Consider the following 16,248-nt stretch of genomic DNA (forward strand, 5'->3'; position numbering starts at 1 on the left):
ATGCTATGAGGATTTCTAGTGGAAGCGAGGACTGCATATTTATACTTGGGATTGCATGATATCTAAGTCCCTTCTTGATCCTGTTTTATGATTCCTTGAACTTGACATAGGAAGTCCCAGATCCCACGAAGTATTTTGTCACTCGGTGGAGCACAGACCCCTGGATCCAGATGGCATACAGTTTTGTGAAGACAGGTGGGAGCGGTGAAGCCTATGATATCATTGCTGAAGAAATACAAGGAACCATCTTCTTTGCTGGTGAGGTGTGTATCAGGATTCTGAACCCAAGTATTTTTGTTTTGATTGCTTTCCTTTAATTGAAGTGGTATGTCCAGAGTTTTAAAACAGTGTCAAATACTTTCAAATCTTTTGACAACAGATGTTCTCTCAATATCTTCCTCAAGCTCCCACAACCATTTTTAACTCTGATGTTTCTTCTGAAATTTACTTTTTTTTTTTTACCTGGAGAGCATGATATATTGTCATAAGTTAGGTCACATTCTCCTGGGAGGGGTCCAGGGCAGTGTCACAGGTAAGGCTGGTCTTGGGACAGCTCCCACCTCTGTAGGGCAGAAGCTGGTATCACTGCCTTCTTCTCAGTGGCTGCCACAGCTGAGCTCCCTGCTGGCTTGCCTGGCTCCAGGGCCTTCTGTGAGGACATGATGACAGAGGGCGGCATGGCTTCCCAGTGGCCATCACAAGTGCACTATTAATTGTTGGTGAGCTTGTGGCTGGGGCCCACAGGGAGTCCGGGAGGAGGCAGAGAGCGCTTGGTGCTCTGGTAATGCAGCTGCAGCTTCACCTGCGAGTCTCGCCCGGAGGCCCAGTTCCGTAGCCTGTGGATGAATCGAGTAGCAGATGCCATCTTCCATCTGTCCTGAAGGACTACTTCATTTTTAAAATATTTATATTGTCTTCTGATTTAACAAGTTAAACATTATCTACTGACTTCCTTTTAGGTTAAAGATGTAGCCCATTTAGTCTCTTGGTGACATAGTGTTTTCACAGCGAGGCTGGTGTCAGTGTTTCCGTGATGCGACTAGGTAAAGGTTGCTCACCGTTGCGCCAGGGTGTCCGTCCACTCTCACACAGCTTTCTGGTGTCCTGTCCCTCTGCTCCTGTCTGCACTGGTGCATCTCTCGGACGCTGCGGAGCGCTCCTGCTGGGAACATCTCCTTACCTTTCTGGGATTGGGAGTTTTATTTTTTAGATTCCTTTTTTTTTTTTTTAAGCCTTTTAAAATTTTTATTTCTTCATTTTTTAGAGAGAGGGGAAGGGAAGGAGAAAGAGAGGGGCAGAAACATCAATGTGTGGTTGCCTCTCACATGGCACCCACTGGGGACCCTGCCTGCAACCCAGGCATGTGCCCTGCCTGGGAATCGAACCGCGACCCTTTGGTTCACAGCCTGCGCTCAATCCACTGAGCTACACCAGCCAGGGCAGATTTCTCTTTTTTTAATTGTGATAAACTACACATAACAAAACTTACCATCTTAACTAATACAGTTAAGTAATATGAAATACATTCACGTTGTTGTACAGCCACTACCACTGTCCTTCTTCAGGACTTTTTTATCCTGCAAAACCGAAACTCTGTCCCCATTAAACAACCCTCCTCTGCCCCTGTCCACTGGCAGCCACCACTTTCTGTCTCTGGATTTTTCTAGGTACATCTTTGTGTAAGTGGAATCATTCCGTGTTTGTCCTTTTGTGACTGGCTTACTTCACTTAGTGTAATGTCCTCAAGTCTCATCAATATTGTAGCATGTGTCAGAATGCCCTTCCTTTTTAGGACTAAGTAATATTCCATTATAGGTATACATCACATTTTGAGTTGCTTCCACCTTTTGGCTGTTGTGAACAATGCTGCTGTGGACATGGGTGTGCAGTTCTCTCTTCAAGAACCTTTTACTTCTTTGGGGTATTTACCCAGCAGAGACCTTGCCGGATCATATACTCACACTGTTTTTAAATTTTCAAGGAGCTACTACACTGTTTTCCTTAGCAACTGGTTTCCATTTCCACCAACAGGGCACAAGATGAAAATTTCTGCACATTCTCAGCAACACTGTTTTCGATAACAGCCATCTGAATGGGTGCAAGGTCGCCTTTCTTAGTTTGCTTCTGTTGAGAATTGTTCTGCTGTTTTGATTTCCAATCCTTTCTATACCATTTTTTTTATTTCTTACCTCTAGAAACTGTGTCCTTCAGACCTAGATTTTACTTTTTATTTTTTTATTTCTGATCACCTATTACATATATTGGAATTCTTACATTATCTAACTTTATTTTCTTTACTATTATTCACCTTTTTATTCTAGTTTTGTGGTGGGAAGATTTTCCAAACTTTACACTGACTTAAAATTTTGGCGTTTACTTTATGAGCACTTCATTCTCAGTTTCTCTTTTTGGCAGCTTCCTCTTCTTGCTTTGTAATTGTTTCTTGCATGACTCCTCAGAGTTCCTATCTCCTTAAGCCTGTGCATCTTACATGTCCAAATAACCAGTCCTTGACTGCTCAGATTTGAGTTACATGTTTTTATTTTTAATTTTTTTGAGTGAGTCATTTTTAAAAAGCCAACCGAAAGCTCTGGTAAGCTCACCAACCGGTGGTTGAATCCTCCAGTCAGTATCTATAGCTCTTTTCTGTGGGAACATGTAGTTTCTGTCGTGTGTGGCGAAAGCTCAGTTCCTGGCATTGCGGAAGCCAAAAGCCTTTCTTATTTATGAAGATGTTAATTAATCCCCATTTTGTTTGGCCCCTACGCATACTCTCTCCCTCAGATCCCATGGGGGGGTGTAGTGGGTGGGAGTGGGGAACCTAGTGAGGGACCCAAAGGCTCTTTAGTCTTTAATTGCATTTTCACCAGGGCCCAGTCTCTGCCTTCATGGTTCCTGATGTCCCAGTCACTGAGATCTTTTTAAGGATTCTTTGAGGTGAATTGGCTTGTTATCACCCTGTCCTGCCCTACTCCCCAAATGTAGCAGGGTAAAGTGAATTCTCAGCAGTCTTTCATTTCATAATGTGTACATTATAGTTTGGGATTACCAGGGTCTCCTAGCTTTCTCTAAAGAGTTAATGTTTTTACTTCTTTCTCTTAATTTTTAAATGATCATAAAAGACAATATTGAAAATGCAGCACCCTGGGTGTGGTGTGCCTCAGTGGTTTGAGTGCTGGCCTGTGGACCGAAAGGTGGCCTGTTTTAAGTCCCAGGTGGGGCCCATGCCTGGGTTGCAGGCCAGATCCCTGGTTGGGGTCATGCAAGACCACCGATTACACATAGATGTTTCTCTCTCTCTCTTTTCCCCTCTTTCTAAAAATAACTCAAATCTTTTAGAAAGGAAATAATGAAAACCCAGCAATCTTTGATTACTCTTTGGCCTATGAAGAGCCAGCTTGGTAGGAACAGAGCATGATGGCTGCATGCCAGGCAACAGCCGTCAACTGCTTCCAACAGATGGCTGTATCAGGCTACTGTGCCCTAGGTCACGGGAAGAGTGTAGAACCTTCTGCTTTGCTAGTTGTTACTTTCTTATAAAACCCACTTCTTTGTGGTTTCTATCAGTGTCTCTCTGTCCTCCTACTATAATTGTATTCCTGCAGACCTGATTTGCTTATTGAAGTTTTTGTCCTATCCAGAATCCACCTTACCTCCCTTCCACCCCAGCCATCATTTTAGGTGACACAGAACTGAAAGCAGTTCACCTGGAACTTTGTTCCTTCTCCATTTTCTATGACCCGTTCACTCCATTCCAGCTCCTCTTTCCCACAGTTGCATCCCAGTCCTACTTTCCCGTCTTTCTGGATGTGCCTGTTCCCACTCTCACCTCTTGAAAGTGAGGGTGGCCCACTGATGGCCCCCAACCTTTTGACTTTTCGCTTCCGGCTGCACTAGTCTGTCCTTTGAGTACCTCAGCTCTATCCTTTTGTTCCTCCCATCTAGCAAAACACGTTGCAGATGAACTGTGATTCACTTTTTGTGCTTGTTTCATTTATTGCTGATTGAACGGCTAGACTACTTGTCTGAGGAGAGGCCCTATGACTTAGTCATTGTAATTCCAGATACTTAAATTCTGGCATTTTTAAGTATCTTATGAGTGCCAAACAGTAGTTTACAGGAGTGCTGAATAAATTATAGAATGAATGCATTTGGCAAATCATGGAAGATAACCAGAAAAGGTCAAGGGCTAAGATGGGTGAGTACTGTTAACATGAGCACATAGGGGCAGTAGTCTTCATGAGGACAATCAGAGAAAGGGTAAGTTTATATTATCTTTCCTATCACCTGAATTCCTTATACACAGTCTCATATTATGCAATTATTTTTTACAGGCAACGAACAGACATTTCCCACAAACTGTTACAGGGGCATATTTGAGCGGTGTTCGAGAAGCAAGCAAGATTGCAGCATTTTAAATAGAATTTGCCTGGACCCAGCTTTCCTTGGTATTCCAAGTGGGAAAGTTTGAAACACATAAACCTCACTTTCGTAAAATCAAACAACAAAACCCTCTTTGGATAACAAAATTGAAATGTTTCCAAGGTGGTCTGATAATGTAAACCCATGTTACCACACTGAAAGCATTAGCCCTAAAAATCATTTTCTAAGTAAGCACTTATATTTAATTGCATTTTCCATAAGTCTAACTAGTGCTAAATCTGGACTTCAGAGTAAGACAGAATATAACCTTAAACTAAGACCTGGGATATGATTCTTCAATGGTAGGAAATTCTTTAAAATTGACTTTTTGTTTGGCTAGTCAGTTTTCACACATTAAGAAACCAAGCCAATTAAGCAGAAATCACTTAGAAAAACAGATATAGCCATGTATTTTCTTCTGACAGTTTATCACTGTCTTTGCCAATGAGCCTTAAGGTTTTTATATAGCTCCAATGTTGAGCTTTTACTTAAAATTTAGATAGAAATCTTTCCTTTTTGGATAGAGCACAAACTCTTCAGGCAAAAATAAATGAAGCTTCTAGACTATTTTATATTATACTTTCTATTGGGTATTCAAAAGAAATTTAAATTCAGGTATCTTTTGTGACAAAACATTTTAGATCTGTGTACTCATTGGCAAAAGCAAAATTTTCAATTCTTAAACAGTACAAGTTTGTACCATTGAAAATGGGTCAAGTCTGGTCTTCATAGTTTAGACGTAAACTATAAGGGCTATTTTTCCTTGAGCCAACTTTGGGCTGATGGCACACTTTAAATAGCCTTAATTTTGGCAACTACTAGCAAAAACACCTTGTCAGAATAATTTAATGAGAACCTCTAAAATAACTGACTCAGCTATAGGAATAGTTTTCACAGTATTATGTTTCAATATTCCATAGGCAGGTCCACTGGAAAACTGTGATCTATTGGTAATTATATTTTATAAGCCATATTGTAAAAGCTTGAGAACATGGCCGATGTTTTCACTCATGACCAAAAAAATATTTAAAACAGACACTGGTTTCAGGGTCTTCGGATGCTTATCTTGCCAAGAAATTTCAGTTTATGGGTAAAAACATGGATAATGTAAGTGCTTTTGTTTTGAAGTCTTTGAATAATTTTTTGAGTTGTATTGGTCTGCTTAAAAAAAGGACTCAAAAAAGGGTTAAAGCCACTTCAAAATATTAGGTATTTTTAAAATTTAAAGTCAACTTATAAATACAGAGTATCATATGCAAAGAATGTGTGGTGAACTTGAGATATACTTCCCTCTCCATCAAAGTATGATACAAATGAAAGAAAAATATAGTATATTAGTTTCAGAGTTAACACAGGGAAATGTTGATATTTGAGTTATCTGATGAGACAGACTTGTTGGTACTACTTGGGAAGTATTCCGCTTTAAAGTGTTGCATATTAAAACATTTAAAGAATAGTATGTGTTAAGTGATAGATGCAAAATACTGTATGTTTGAAATGGTTCCTAGTAAATTATTACTTTAGTCTTTGGGCACTTAAACTTGTGTTACAAAGGAAAAACCTACTTAATAAGTATGGTAGATGTGTGTTTAAAAAAAAATCCTCATTTCTCACCTCAAGTGTCTACAGCTGACGTTTTGTTTAAGGAACCACGGTACTTTTCTTTTACATTCTTGAGTTTCTTTGAATGTTTTTCATTGTTCTGAAGATTTTGTAATTAAAATTGCAGCTGTGAATATACAATGTTTTAACTACAGATTGTGAACAGCTACTTGTGTAAAACTACTTAATAAAAATTAGATTTGTTTTGCAAATACAGTCTGCATTGTAGTATTACTAAACAGTATCTTCATCATGAACTTTCACCCCCACCAACTCAATGCATTCACCTCCAAACCCTCTTTAGACCTTTAGGCATTACTGTTTATCTCCTTTCAAGTACACATTCATAAAGTAAATAATTGTTAACCTTGGTCAACTTTTGTGAATCACTTCTAGTTTTCCTAGGCGATTTCTTTGTAGTGTATTTATTCAGGAATAGTGAAAGTGGTCAGTTATCACTGAAAAATGCTCTGTATAAGCTATGGGGCTAAATACATTTAAAAACCCATGTTCTGAAATCCTGTAGAGGGGAAATGCTATAAAAACAGCAGTTAAGACATGAAATGCAAGAGACAAAAGTGTTGTTTATTATTTTTATTGACAAAGTTTATAAGAATTAAATATTTAAAATCAAAGGCAAATCCTTAGGTCTCATTTAAGTTTATTCCACTCATTTGTATGAAGTGTACCTTTTTTAATGTTTTAACAACTTTATCAAGGAACAAGTCAAAACTGTGAAAATACCTATTAACAGTCAACATATTTTTACTATTTCTGTTCTATGATGCAAAGATATTTTTATTTTAAACACTCAACTGGTTTATCAAAGACCTAATTCTCTCTTAAGCAGCATGTTTTATTTTAAAATTCAAAGATTACTTAATAAACCAAGTAAGACAATTTAAAAAACAAATTAGTTTCATTCAGGGGCGGTCCACTTGGCGATCACATAGAATCCTGATTAGCCAAAAAACCTACAGCTCTTAATTCCACAAATACATTAAATTTCTTTGATGTTAAAAACAAGTCTATTATCACTTTTGAGAAATACTTTGTCAGAGATACCCACTACTGCCTACACATTATCTTCTGGCATTAACACTGGGTACTTTTTATCATAATTATAAAGGTCCAGGTTTCCTGTGAATACCAGCATTTTATATAGGCAAAAGCAGTTAATAAAAATCAGTCATATATAATGAGCCTCATGGTCTTGTACTTAATCCCACTCTTTTCCAAATGTCTGAAGTTCTGATTTTGGGCTGTCCTTAATATAAAATATGTCCACAGACACTGTTGCAGAGTCGACACTAAAACTACAAACTGATGACACTTTTCAGGCAAAGCAGAGAATTATCTGTTCCTTCAAGTGTTTTCTTCTCTGAATTCTGACTTTTACTGCTCCGTGATACCATCTGGCTGAACACTGACATATCACAATTTATAACTGTAAAGATACATACCTAGTTGTGTTTAAAAATTGATCTGCACAAAAGAAATTTTTAAAAAATTTATATACAACAAATTTGTTTTTGAAAATATAAAAATAACATCTGTTGCTTTTCTCATGCTGACAAACTGACATATATATACATGCAGGAAGAACTTCCAATTAAGTATCTGGACAGCCAAAGTTGTATATTCTTTATATGATGAATACACTGCCACTGAATTTTTACACTGACAGATGTGTTGTATTCAAAATACTTCATACACTAAATACTGCACTGGTCTCTGCATGTATAAATGCCAGTTGTAATAGTTTCTGTTCTACTTGAATTAAAAGTATGTCCTAAACAAGCTAATATTAACTGCACTGAAAACTACAACAGTTCAAGAATCTATGAACCTTATATAAAGAAACCCAAAATGTACAAAATACAACTATAAAAGCAGGAACAATAACTACCATGCAAAATTTTAAACTAAAAACTGCACAGAAATGCAATTTAAAATGGCAAACTCAAATTTACGTAAGACTCAAGACAAAAAAAAAAAACCATCAGAAAATTCTATCAACACAATGCTTGCAAGGATTTATAAAAGGAAATACATTCTCTTTGCTGGTATAATGGTATAAAATCAGATCTTTAATGTCCATGGAACAAGTCATCTCTGTCCTCTATCTCAAGAAATTAGCTGTAATGAAAGAGAAACATTATTTTCCCATACCCCAGCATACAGTATTAGGTACACAAGTCATAAAACCTTTTTTTCGTTTTTAAACTTTATTTTACTATTGTGACCTTGGGAAATCAGTTGAGATCAACATAAACTAGAGCTGTGTTGATTTTTCTCCTGCTTTTGACTTGTGGACAGAAACATGTGCCCAAGTAGTGGTGTGAATGCCTCTGACATGCCCAGTAGACTGAGCCCGCATCTCTTCTTCACCTGAGGTTCTGTCACTACAGTGCAGGCTTTATTTCTAAGCTCTAATATGGGAATGGAAACAAACACCTTTCCCCATCTATTTTGAGGAAATTTGAGGATGAGATGTGATATTTAGTCATGTATTTTTAATCATTTTTAAAATTTACTGATTTTAGAGGACTGGGAGGAGGATGGGAGGGAAGGGGGAGAGGGAAGAATAGAGATTGATTGGTTGTCTCATTTTCCTGTACATTCATTGGTTGATTCTTGTATGTACCCTGACCAGCGATGGAACCCACAACCTTGGCGAATCAGAACACTCTACCCGACTGAGCTAGCTACCTGGCCAGGGCTAGTCATACATTTTGAAAAATATGCAATATTTAATATATATTTTTGTCTCATGTCCAAAATTATTGAAGTTAGAAACTTTTAGAAATGATGGATGTATTTACCTCTTTCACAGTTGTTTTTATGAAACCTTTTCTTTCAGTTAAATCATAAGCAGGATAATTTTCATATACCTGTAGTGAAAAGGAAAAACAATGTTAAAAATTCAACAATGCTCTATTTTGGATTAAAAAAAAGAAATGTACGTTATATACAAAAGCTGCATGTATATTCTAACAGTACTCACACAGAATTCCATTGCAAATAAGTAGTTTTAGTAATACTGTATGTAGAGCAGGAAATAAACCAGCATGCAAACATTCTCACTGTTTTAAACTGGGACTATCAGTTGAATGAACAACATGGGTGAGAAAAACAGCTAGAAGAGATCTTAACTAAGTGGACTGAATTCTTTCTACTGGCAGATTATCTGTCAAGTATTTTTTAGAGATACTCTTACTTTCTTCTGTTGTATCAGCCAACTACTTATAATTCAACTTGAACTGTGGTGTACTTCACACTTCACTCACTGCTCAATCCCTCCCCAAAGCTAAATCTTTGAGAGGACTCAGGAGTGCTCTACTCCTAAAATCTTACTCCAAATTTCCCTCTTGTATCAACTTGATACTTGCTGCTTTACTTCTCAGTAACTTCTAGTCCTGACTCCATATGCATCCTGTCAACTTCATTCCTGTGAATATATAGTTCAAAGTCAGCACATGTTTCTCTGAAGGACCAGAACAGTACATGGCTTTGGCTTTTCCAAATGTCACATTTTCTGTCACATCAATTATGCCACCACAGCATGAAAGCTGCCATAGACAATACTTAAATGAACGGGTATGGCTGTGTTACAACACAAAAACCATTAAGATGATGGCTTTGGCCCACAAGCTGTAGTTTGCCAACCCCTACAAATATAGTGAATCATTTACTTTACTAATTGTTTGCCCCTTGTTCATTCTGTACAAAACTCCAAACCTCAACTGGTCTAACTACCAACTTTGCTGTGGTTGATTGCTGTGGAAAAATTTAACAATTTTGAAAAAACTGATCCCATTTTAAGTCTGTAATATTCAACATCAAAGCCTCCCTAGAAATTGCTGTCTATGGCATTATCATTTTCTCAAGTGTTACACATTCCATCTCTCAACCAAGAAGCTATTATTATGCATTTCTCCAACTTTCTGACATAACTTTCCCTCCAGTTTATCTGTACCTGGATTCATCAACTCCTCATTTTCTTTCCCTCTGCAGAGAGCCGTCCCTTAACTCTCCTGGATCTTCAGCTTCTTCTTTCCCAGCACTGTCCCTTAGCTTAACACATGCTTGTACTCTCTCTCTTAAAAAATATTTTACCAAGTTACATCCACCCCCATCTAACTACTGTTTCCCTTCTAAAGAATGATGCTTCAAATAGAAGCTTTAATTCATTCACTTTCCTCACCATTCATTTACCATCCATTAGAACTGCTCTTAAGTGAACCATAATCTCCTAATTGCCAAGCCCAAATAAGCCCTTCAAGTCCTTCTCACCTGACCTCTCTGTACTATGGATAATTCCTTTGTAAAATTATAACAATGTACTCACAAGACCATTCAAAGGGACAGAAGTAGTCTCCCTCTACTCTGCCCTCGTCGCTCTCTTCCCTCTAAGGAAACCAGTTATCAGTTTGCTGTGTATTATTCTAGACCTTCCTTAAAAAATGATTTTTATACAAATGTATAAATAGTAATATAGTTTTTCTGTATTTACATAATGAGGTAATATTCCGTTTTAAAATTTTGACAATAGCTGTAAGGTTTTTGCATGTTCTCTTCAACTGCTACATAGTATTGCAAAAATATGGGCGTGGTCACCTGTTTAACCACTTTCCTATTGAAGGCCATTTAAGTGTCTTTTTTATTTTTTCAATATTAGACATGCCAAAGATTACCATAGTCATTTTGTGCAGAAGTGACTATGTCTTTAGGATAGAGACTTAAGAGATGGAATTGTTAGGTTAAAGGGCATTTGCCTAGAATGGAATTGGTAGATTAAGTTATTAGCAATTTAAATTTTAAGACACTAATTTGTTCCTGAAAGCTGTTAATCTTAAAATCATGAGAGAATGTTTCCCTACATCCTTGCCAACTAAGAAAAGTATTAATTCCTCATCATTTGTCATGCTAATAAGCAACAAGATTCCCTTTTAATTTCTATCCTCCTCATTACTAGGGAAGGCTAACCATGTTTTCATTTGTTTAAAGGCCATGTTTACATTTTTGGTTTCTTTGAGAACTTGGAGAATTAATGTTCAGAATTTCTCCCACTTAAATGTTCCAAGCACCTCATCTCAAAATTTCTAAAATGAAACTCATCTTTCCTCAAAAAGTACACCTTTTGTTCTGTTCCCTATTATAATTAATACACCAAAGCCCTTATACCCACATGAAACCACCTATGATAAGGCTCTCTTGATTTCTGACTTGGCAATCTTGTAACTCTGACTCTGAGATGGAATGAGTTGCTTGTCTCTCATCTCATTATCAGTCTGTCCTTGCTATGTCTAGGATGACTCTAAAAAATAAAAACCTGATTGGGTCACTCCCCTGTCAAATAGCTCTCAATAACCTACCCAACCTCACAATTCCCTGTTTCAGGAAGAAAACTACACTCTAACACAGTATAGTTTAGAACTGCAAAGCTCTAGTATTTTCTCTAACTTCTATGAAGACTTACTTCCAACTCTAGTCTTCAGCCAAATTAAACTAATTACTATTTCCCAGAGTCATTATGTGTCATATTTTGTGAATGTGTCAACTGTTCCTCAATTAAATGGAACAGCTAATGCTCTAAGATACCTTTCAAGGTGATTTTCCAGATTTCCCCAAGCCCTTCCATCCCAGTCCCACGTAGGTCCTTTTTGTTCACCGTGCAGCAGTAGTACCTCCCCCACTCTTCTAACACAACCTTCATATATTGTACTCTAACTACTAACACAGTTGTCTTTCAATTCCACTGGACTGTAAGCCCCCTAAAGTGAAGTAGTATCTTCTCTAGCTCTACTTCTAACATCTGTCCCAGGGCCTAATATGTAGTACAGGATCAATAAGTCCTGAATGAATTAAAAAATAATAAATAAATGCCTTTAAAAAGTATAGATAGTTCATCTTTGATACACTGCAAACTTTAATTTCATTTTACCATAAGAAACTAGATTCTAAAATCTTACCAATATGAAGGTGGGGCATAGAATTATATTCAAGACTAGGTCACTTCATTTCCTGAGCAGTATAAGAACTTCACAGGAGCCCGAGCTAAGAACCTAATCTATAACACTTCATTTATTACAGTGACACTGACGATAAGGTGGTTCCTGAGATTTTGCTTTGGAAAACTAACATAATCTAAGGATGCACCAACAATACGGTTTCCAGGTCAGGAAAAGGAAGTTTCCCGTGCAATTTGGAATATAGCACTTTATTCACGGTATACATTCTCCTGCCTATTTATGAAATGACCCCAAAGAACAGAGGCTTTGATTTACTTTTATTTCATATAGCTATTACAGCTCCTGTAACAGGGTGCCTGGCATGTGGTAGTTCAGTAAACATGTGTTCAATGAATGAACACATTAAAGAATCTGACTTCAAACTGAAGGATAGATGAAAGGATTTTTCAAAGAAAAGAAAAGTGATCTAAGTATCTGTCCAATTACCTTTTTGCAAATCTGCTTCATTGTAACTTCCTCCAAGTTAGCACTGGCCAATAATTTCTTTACTGTTTCCTTTAACTCTTCATCCGTAGGAGGTTTCTTCAGTTTTTTAATTAAAGGTTCATCATCTGAACTGTCTTCAGATTCACTTTCTAAAAGTAAAATAGTTACATATGAAAAAAGTTTTTTCTTGCATAGTAAATTAGTAAATTTTCTTGCATTTTCTAGCATAGTAAGTTAGACTGGGAAAAATTCTATGAGCATTTATCAGATTCTCAAAGGGTACTGTATTAGATTTTAAAAAGTATAAATCAATGCTATAAATTATTACACCTATAAAACATACATTGAAACTTGTCAATTTTGATAAATTATAAACCATAAAAAATGGGCATACTACTTTCCCCCCAATGTTCTTCTCAGCTTACCTATATTCTAAACAATTACAGACTATGTTACAGCATATGTTATATCTTTAAAGTTGATGAAAATGTGTCATTTCTAACATACCTTTTTTGGAACTGTTTTGATTCTTCTTAGTTGTGCTGCTATCTGCCTTTTTCACATTAGCATTCTTTACAGATTTTTTACTTTTAGAAGTGGCTTTCTGTTTAGGCTTTTCTCTTTTAGATGCCTTTTTTGGTGGCTGTTGTAAAGGAAAACAAAGTACATACATGATGAGATTAACTGCTCTCTCTTTAGTCCTCCATACCCCTTCACAATATTAGAAAAAATTAATGTATTCAGTATCACCAATAAAGTATTGATAATGATCCATTTTTGAGATGACTAATATACCCAACAAATTTAATTTTATGCCAATACAAGTCATGTGAAGTCAGGATTAAATACACTAAAAATAATAGATGCCCACATTTATTCTACAACTATTAGATAGAAAACTTTATATGTATTACCCCACTTAATACTGAAAAACTCTAAAACAGGTACTATTAACATGCTCTGTTGTTTACTGTCAGTCTTTCCCAACTCATATGTAAGTTCCAAAGGACAGGGATTTTTTGGTTTTTTGACTTACCATGCTCACTGATGTATTCTTCACTCCTAAAATGGTGCAAAGTGCACAGTAGTTGCTCAATTACTATTTATGAATATGAGAAAACTAAAGCTCAGCGAGGTTATTTTTGTCCATAGCCACATAATTAATGAAATAAAGTGAGATCCAAATAGATCTGACTCCAGAACCTGTGTTCTTAAATATTAACTCATAGTTGTTAACACAAAAGCAAAGAATAAACATATGAATAGGTTAAAATGACAAAATTGTTTTATAGTTACTTTGTCTCAACCAGGGTCTATGAAATTAGAAAATATTAATTCTTCATTTAACTGACATTTCCAAAGATAAAAGTATCCTAATATAAGCAAATATCCCATGATAAATTAAAACCTCATCTTTATACACCAAAAATACTGCAAGTCACTTTTAATAGAATGTCTCTCCAAATGTTCTACATCAAATTCCTGATTATCATAATTCAACTTTTTTTAAAGGACAGAGACACTGTATTGAATTTAGCCTTAATAAAAGTTGAAGTGTATATTACATCAATCTGCTCCAAAAATCAAATGGGCTCAGGAGATTTCTGAGTACAGTTCACTGAATTTTAGTGTTTGTCTTTTCTCTTGCTCCACCTGCCATCACTGTACACATTTCCTTATCTACGCCTAGTAGCTCCCTGAATTATCAAAATAATATAATGTCTGCTGGAAACTTACTAACCTATCTAGCTTAAGTGCTACTAAAAAGTTCACTTATGAGGTGTCAAGAGACTGCCATGCTTTTAAAAGTAAAAGTATATGAACTTTACTCTGGATTTTTCCATTTAAAGAGAGCATTTTTACTTATTTCCTAATTCTTAGAGGTGTTCCAGATAATGATGGTTGCTGGAAAGGTGTCAATGGTTCATCAGTTTTCTGTGATGAAATAAGTTTCAAGTTTATTAAGCATCTGCCTAATTCATGAAGAACCACGCTATCTATAGTCTGAAAAGGAATACTAAAAATTCTACATTGTCCATGAACTTAAAAATACAGAATAAAATCATTACTATTAAATATCACTCATTACTCAAAGGTTAATAAAACCTGGGCCTGTAAGACATTCAAATATTTTACAAGAAACTTATTACAGAAAGGGTTGGAGAGGTGGAGCAAGGAGTAACATTATAAATGTTACCACTTTACCCTCAATCAAATTAGATCTTTAGAATCAGATAATCTAAATACTTCCAAAGCCTTTTAAGGCCAGAGTATCAGTCTGTCATAAAATTTTGAAGGGCACATGCCCTGGCTGGTGTGGCCCAATGGATATGTGCTGGCCTGCGAAACAAAGGGTCACCAGTTTGATCCCAGTCAGGGCACATTCCTGGATTGCAGGGCAGGTCCCCAGCAGGGGGCGCGGAAGAGGCAACCACACACACATACACACACATACACACACACAGACACACTCACACGTTGCTTTCCCTCCTTCTCGCTCCCTTTGACCTCTCTAAAAATAAATAAATTTTTTGTTCTTTTTAAAAAAGATTTTATTTATTTATTTTTAGAGAGCAGGGAGGGAGAAGGAGGGAGAGAAATATCTATGTGTGACTGCCTCTTGCACGCCCCCCTGATGGGGACCTGGCCTGCAACCCAGGCATGTGTCCTGACTGGGAATAGAACCAGTCACCCTTTGGTTCACAGGCCAGCACTCAATTCCCTGAGCCACACCAGCCAGGGCTGTTCTACAGTTTTTTAAATAGACCATTAGTCTATTACCTATTAACAAAAAGACTGCGCAAATGCTATTACAAGCACTATAGAAATACAGAATAATAATAAGTGTGGGCTCTGGAGGCAAACTTCCAGATTTCAAATTCTAACCTCAGCACATCTCTGAGCCCTAGTTTCCTCCTTTACAAAACAGGAGACATAAAAGTATTTATGGTTTTATGGGCAGTAAATGCATTAATATGCGAAAAGTACTTTTAATAGTGCCTGCCACATAGAAAATACTGAGTAACTATTAGCTATTATTACTATTCTGAGTGCTTTCTTTTGTAAAGAAATTCTTTTACTATGCAAGTGTAATTTCCTCCGATAACTTAAATTTTGTTCTTTTTAAAGCAAGGCAGATTTATAGAATAAATAGAAAAGCAGCTAGACTCAATGACACTTGTGTTAACTAACCACTATACATCATTTATTTCATTATGATCTGATAAATAAGACTGGACCCAACATCCAAATCCCTGTAATAAATTGTTATTTAATGAATTTCACTTATCTTCAGTAGTTAAGTTACAAATTACTGTGTAACAAATTTAAAGGTAAGAATTCCATAAAGTATCTTTTTAGATAAATGTTGGTATGGGAATGAGAAGAAGCTACAAAGTATAATAACTAAACTGGGTAGATTTACACCCAAAGGTTTTGTTTCCAGCAGAGAGGTAATCAGACAACTGATTAACTCACATCATGTGCTTTGGTCTTACAAGTAATAAATGATCATACAAGCTACCCTAAAATTAAGTTATTAGGTATAGAAGGAGTAGGTAACTATGGAGAATTTTTGGCAGATAAGGCAAACATGGGTAATCTGGAATTTTAGAGGTAATGGAAAGAGGCCCTGGAGAGCTGAGAAGGAAAGTAAAACCACACTCGCCTAAGTTTTACATGAACTTTCAAAAAACTTCATTTCTTTCATTTCTCATTTCTCCTCCCACTGCTTAGGCAAATCTCACTCCCGGTTCTAAATCCA

The 16,248-nt window shown here is 36.5% G+C and overlaps 3 protein-coding genes across 9 annotated transcripts in view; 1 reads left to right on the top strand and 2 right to left on the bottom strand.

Moving 5' to 3' along the window:
- Positions 1-6,202, top strand: part of KDM1B (lysine demethylase 1B) — a 53,541-nt gene extending 47,339 nt beyond the window's left edge. For all 5 annotated transcript variants that reach the window (XM_037158088.2, XM_037158092.2, XM_037158089.2 and 2 more), the window contains 2 exons: positions 111-263; positions 4,335-6,202. In XM_037158088.2, coding sequence (XP_037013983.2) covers positions 111-263; positions 4,335-4,418 — 237 coding nt within the window. In that variant the 3' untranslated portion in view covers positions 4,419-6,202. The remainder of the gene's footprint in view (positions 1-110; positions 264-4,334) is intronic.
- Positions 520-934, bottom strand: LOC119058701 (NADH dehydrogenase [ubiquinone] 1 alpha subcomplex subunit 7-like). Its single transcript, XM_037158099.2, is given in 1 exon segment — positions 520-934. A coding segment is annotated over 1 exon segment (339 nt). The 5' UTR covers positions 866-934; the 3' UTR covers positions 520-526.
- A 401-nt stretch (positions 6,203-6,603) lies between the features above and the next one.
- The window catches only part of DEK (DEK proto-oncogene), a 33,345-nt gene continuing 23,700 nt past the window's right edge, over positions 6,604-16,248 (bottom strand). For all 3 annotated transcript variants that reach the window (XM_053668241.1, XM_037158103.2, XM_037158104.2), the window contains exons 8-11: positions 12,993-13,128; positions 12,486-12,634; positions 8,850-8,918; positions 6,604-8,163 (exon numbers count right to left, since the gene is read on the bottom strand). In XM_053668241.1, coding sequence (XP_053524216.1) covers positions 8,152-8,163; positions 8,850-8,918; positions 12,486-12,634; positions 12,993-13,128 — 366 coding nt within the window. In that variant the 3' untranslated portion in view covers positions 6,604-8,151. The remainder of the gene's footprint in view (positions 8,164-8,849; positions 8,919-12,485; positions 12,635-12,992; positions 13,129-16,248) is intronic.

Source organism: Artibeus jamaicensis, unplaced genomic scaffold, assembly GCF_021234435.1.
Source record: "Artibeus jamaicensis isolate MK-2021 breed Jamaican fruit bat unplaced genomic scaffold, CSHL_Jam_final contig_482, whole genome shotgun sequence".
NCBI classification, from domain to species: domain Eukaryota; kingdom Metazoa; phylum Chordata; class Mammalia; order Chiroptera; family Phyllostomidae; genus Artibeus; species Artibeus jamaicensis.